This window comes from Pocillopora verrucosa, chromosome 3 (assembly GCF_036669915.1).
Source record: "Pocillopora verrucosa isolate sample1 chromosome 3, ASM3666991v2, whole genome shotgun sequence".
NCBI classification, from domain to species: Eukaryota; Metazoa; Cnidaria; class Anthozoa; order Scleractinia; family Pocilloporidae; genus Pocillopora; species Pocillopora verrucosa.
Window position 1 is genome coordinate 510,656 of NC_089314.1, and position 5,623 is coordinate 516,278.

Below are 5,623 nucleotides of genomic sequence, written 5' to 3' on the forward strand. Positions count from 1 at the left end.
ACTGTTTTTGCAAGTATCGCTTAAAATGTTCCAAATATGCTGATAAATGGATTCTATATTAAAAAATGCCTTACCTAACGATAAAATTAACTATTTTTCACGCCGTTACACGAGAAACAGGTTACGTTAAAGTTGTGAATCAGCATGAAGATTGCAGAGAGTGACTCTGCTTGTAGGCTTGTTTGTATTTCTAAATAAACAAAAAACTATGTTTGATTTAGATTTCATTTCTTCAGTTTTATACTAGACACAAAAACTGGAGACAGGGACGAAAGTGCCCTATGGTACGTTACATAAGTGCCCTAAGGTGACGAAAGTGCCCTATGGTATGTTGCATAAGTGCCCTAACGTGACAAAAGTGCCCTTAGGTACGTGACAAAAGTGCCCTAACGTGACATAAGTGCCCGAATTTACGTTGCAAAAGTGCCCTTTAATCTCTCTCTCTCTCTCTCTCTCTCTCTCTCTCTCTCTCTCTCTCTCTCTCTCTCTCTCTCTCTCTCTCTCTCCCTCTCTCCCTCTCTCTCTCTCTCTCTCCCTCCATCAATAATGTGTGTGAAGGTTGGGGTAGAGTTGATTTACGAAAGCACCGGGTGGTACAATTGGCGCCATACATCTTATCATCAGAACACACAAGAGAGAAATTTAGTCGATTCGATCTATGGAAACGATCACATTGATCGCGCGAAAGCGAGGCGTTACCCAGAGGCCCTCTTTGTTCCAGTCTCTCTTACATCCACAGCCGCCATATTTCTTCATCAACGTTTTCCTTATCGCACTTTGTCCGACATGGATTTTCAAAACCGCGCAGGAGGAAAAACGGGCTCGGGTGGTGTAGCTTCGTGGTCAGAATCGAATAGAGACCGTCGAGAACGTCTGCGACAGCTTGCTTTAGAAACAATCGATCTCAACAAGGTAAATATATTTCATAGTTTACGTCGTTGGTTCACAATGTGTGCACGAGCTTGTTTTAACTCGCGTGCATGGCCCACGATAGGACTTGCACGCGTACATTAGCAAAAATCTATGAGCATATGGTATGAAGAGCTCTCGACTTTACGGTTTTCGGCTTCATTATTGGTATACACATACATGTTCAACGTATTTTCAACTTTACTATTTCCACGTTCTTTTGAAAGTTTACCACAAGGTAACAATATAACGATGTGATTTTTGTTGAGGTTTTCATTAATACAGTTACTGATGGTATTTTCAAGATTATTTTATTTTAAGGAGTGATGTTGAACTTATATCCTTTTTGATTTTCAGGATCCCTATTTTATGAAAAATCATCTTGGTTCTTACGAATGCAAATTATGTCTTACTCTTCACAACAATGAGGTAAGGTGTTTAGCTTCGAAGTAACTTATGTTACCTTGTTCGCTAATCGATGATACTTTAATCAAGGGAAAGCTATGGAAATTTTTTCTTTGGAGTAAATTTCCATTGAAAATAATTTCACATCTGTCTTATTTGGATGTTTTAAATGGCCAGATATAATTATAATAATTAAGATCAAATGCAAATTCCACCTCCAAATATTGAGAGTTCACAAAATTAATTCTGTATCTCAGTAAATAAAATAAAGTGACTACACAAGTTCTGATGCTACAGTTTGTCTTGCTTGCATTTATCTGCTGAAAAGTGATTCAGCTGAAAAATAGCAAACTGTACCAAATGGAAAAGTAATCTATCCATCATCACTACACTCTGAGTAACCCAGATTTATGCATTGATTGTTATTTTTTATTTTTTTAAAGGGAAGCTATCTTGCCCATACCCAAGGAAAAAAACATCAGTCAAATCTGTAAGGAGTTATGTTAATCATAATAACTAGAAATCACATTATCCTAATACTGGAAGACATTACATAGTGAAACTGAAACAATTATTGGTGCATATGAGCAATAACTAGTGTAGGTACATGTAGGATGCAGGAAGAATGAAAGTCTGCCTTGCTGATTGAATAAATAGCTGACATACTGTACATGTAGAAATACATCCAGATTAACAATTCTTAGAATAACATTTATGACTTAACTCCATAGGGCTCGTCGAGCTGCTAAAGAAGCAAAGGAGGCCCCAGCTCAACCAGCACCTGTGAGTACCTAATGTTGTGACACTTAATAAGAGTCAGCATGTAATTTTCTCATAACTGAGTCGTCCATGATCAATCCTTTAACTCCCAAGATCTGATTGTTGACTCTCCTCTCTAGCTGATGCACATTCCATTGTAAATTGGTTACAAGAATTTGATTTTAGATCAAGATAACAACTTCTACCTGATAAGTTTGAAATCCTCAATACCTGTTAGCAGGATAATGTATAGATATAGTCACTACCAGGAGTATAAGGATTAAAATACTACATCTCAGGCAGTTTTATTATATTTGGTTTTAGGTATCATTTACTTTTACCTTTAGATAAATTTGATGTGGATTTTGACCATCTTTTTTATCCTGATGTGTTTTATGTTTCAATTGTTTTATGCAAACATGCAAGCTGCCATATGTAAACTGTAATTCATCCTAAAACTTCATATTTTAGACTAAATCTGTGCTCCCAAGGGTGATTTCCTTGTTTATCTAGGCCCTTATAGTTATTTAGGACATCCATTGCTCTCCTTTTTTTTTGGTAATTGTTCGTCAAACTAGGAAAGGGATGCTTGTGTACAAAGGAAAGTTGTTTTTTCAAGAAAAAAAGGCATTTTGTTTAAAGTTTGTAAATTACCTTTTTATTTTTTTTACAGGAAAAACCAAGAGTATCTGTTAAAAAGTTTGTTAAAATTGGTCGCCCTGGCTACAAAGGTATTAGAATATGTTCATGTTAAAGTTTTAAAAATTTGGCTGGGTTTATTTTTTTTTTTTAAAAACAAGTTGTAATTTTGGTTAGGAGCTCTAGCAATGTTTTGTGGATGAAGGAAAATTCAAATTAAACAAATTCAAAATCTTTTTATATTTTGCTAACACCTTGCTGTATTGTTCTTTTCCTTTCTTGTAATAAGTTACAAAGCAGAGAGATCCCGATACTGGACAGCATAGTTTACTCTTTCAGGTAATATGTGTGTATCTTTGTGGACATACTTTCATTGCCGCTGTAAACAATGAAAGGTTTATTTAATATCTGATGCATCAAGGAAACCACCAAGAATGCCACTAAGTCAGTGTACAAATTGAAAATAAAATAAAATACTAGCACAGAGAGATTTGATTAGACAATTTTTTTATTAATTGTTTCATTCTACACAATTTTTCCTTGAGCATTTTCACACTGGTTTATACCACTCTGTGGTGTATTTTCAGACAAAAATAATGCATTATAAAGCATGTGAGGGCCTGTAAAATGAAAAACTGTATGGGAATGTGGGGGGGGGAGGGGGTGGTGAGATGGGAAGTGAACTCACAAACCCACAGCCCTTTTAAGGGTTATGGCCTTTGGTGCACTGATGTTATATGACAATATCAATCAAATATTTATATCAAAATTTGTTTACATTGGTTAAATTTGACTGAAAAAACTCCAAAATATCTCGAGGTGTTTAAAATCTCACTTCATAAGTTTGCTCAAAAGCTTCCAAACAGTCATAGACAGCTCCAGATTGATGGTAACCATCCAATATCACATAATACTAAACACCTTCAACAGGCAGTCTACAAGAAAAATACAAGATAACTTCCTGTGTGTAATAAATTTGATATGCACATTTTCTCAAATTTTGACACTATATGTGAACCAGGCCTAAGACCCAAACCTTTCTTTGCCTGGCTATTTTTTTCCATTGGTACATCACTTTTTGACTTGCAGTTGCTTTAAGTAATTTCTTTGTAACTACATGATCTTTGTGTAAAAATTTTTCTTCTGCTTGCTGTTAAAAACAAACCTGTTTCCTGCCTCCAAATGCTGAATGCAATTTAAGTGATCACAATTTCTTTTTTTTATTTTAACTGAGTGAACTTGAAAATGTATTCAGCAGTGAATTCCTTAAGTGTTATTTATTGGGTGAATCCCAGGAATATTCCCTTCATTACTGATGCATTCAACCACTATGTTTAAATAAGATAATGGAATTAAATCAATCAGCCAATGAATTTTAAGAAGACTTCTAGTAACTTGTAGTCATGAATGTTTACCAGGTGGATTACCCAGAGATAGCAGAAGGCATCACTCCAAGACACCGTTTCATGTCAGCCTATGAACAGAGAATTGAACCTCCTGACAAGGCGTGGCAGTATCTCCTGTTTGCAGCAGAGCCGTATGAAACAATAGCATTCAAGGTGATTACTTGTTTTAGCCTTTTGATGATCTCTCTGTTTAACTTTACATCATGTAAACTAAGGTCCACCCTCACCCACAAAATTATGCTTCATGATTGGTCAATCATCAGTTAAATTCTTTTTGGACAATGGGTCAAATAGAGATTTTGAATTGTTTTATGGATATTAAATTTTTTTCATCACAGATTCCAAGTCGGGAAATTGACAAAGATGAAGGGAGACTTTGGACTGAATGGAATAAAGACACAAAACAGGTCAGAACATATTCAGCATGTAATTATTATGGGAGGAGATATCATATTAAGGTTAAATTACATGTATCTATGAACTGTAATACACTGTAACACCGATACTGAAGTTCATAAAAATGTGCAATCTAAGAATTAGGAGACATTGATCAAATGGTAGTAGCAAGGAAAGGAAAAGGCATAGCTAGAGGGCAGGTTATACCACCTGGGGGCATAGTTGGGACTCATCTTAAGATACATGTGACCCTTACTTATGTTAAGAAATACTGATGATTTGCCATTATGAAAAGATCTGGTATTCCTCCAAATACCAGCATTGGAAACAACTCTCTTCCCCCCCCCCTCCTCCTCTCTTTCCCCCCCCCCCCCCTTGCAGAAAATCCTGCTTACACCCCTCAGACTCTTATCAATACTGGACTTCACTGCCTTAAGTTTGAAACTCAATTTACTGTAAAGATATTAAAGTTAGGTTAGATTAGTGGAAGTTTAGCCCTTCCACATGGCTGATGGCAAATGAGGGTGAAAAGTAAATCTAAGAAAGCTAAGTAACTTGTGTTGTCTGGTTCATGAGACCCATCTTCCATTCATTGGGGTTTGTTTCCATTTTAAGTTAACAACAAGTTTGGTCCTGCAAAAAAAAATATTATCAATGAACTCTATTGTACATTAAACCTAGGAATTTTGTAGCCAAGAGGTTTTCATTTTAGGGTTTCCTGTATGGTTTAACATTAAAGTTAACACTCTGTTCTCGTTTCTTACAGTTTTTCCTTCAGTTTCATTTCCGGTTGACTCCCATTCAAATTCAACAGCAACAGCAGAAGAGAAGTGTCAATCAGCCAGGTGTGCCACCAGGTTTAGCCCCACCTCCTCCGAGGAACATTCCATCTGCCAATCCACTCAACCCATTTGCTCAGCGCTGATAAGCTATGTTGTTTATGTTAACTTTTTAGGACCATGCTTTCTTTTTGACACTTTGAGTTTGACTAAAGAGTAAAATTGATTTAGGAGACTCTTAAATACTATCATCTATGTAATAAAGTGGAATTTACAACTTGGGAAGGCTCTGTCTCTTTGGTTTCAACAGAAAATATTGGTGTGCCTAAA

The 5,623-nt window shown here is 36.0% G+C and overlaps 1 protein-coding gene across 1 annotated transcript; it reads left to right on the forward strand.

Moving 5' to 3' along the window:
* Positions 1 to 726: 726 nt before the first annotated feature.
* On the forward strand, positions 727 to 5,578 carry LOC131769653 (splicing factor 3A subunit 2-like). The gene is made up of 9 exons (XM_059085394.2): positions 727 to 912; positions 1,267 to 1,338; positions 1,758 to 1,804; positions 2,046 to 2,097; positions 2,747 to 2,804; positions 3,002 to 3,051; positions 4,131 to 4,271; positions 4,457 to 4,525; positions 5,281 to 5,578. The coding sequence occupies exons 1-9, from the start codon at positions 787 to 789 to the stop codon at positions 5,437 to 5,439; spliced, it is 774 nt and encodes a 257-aa protein (XP_058941377.1). The 5' UTR covers positions 727 to 786; the 3' UTR covers positions 5,440 to 5,578.
* The last annotated feature ends 45 nt before the right edge of the window (positions 5,579 to 5,623 follow it).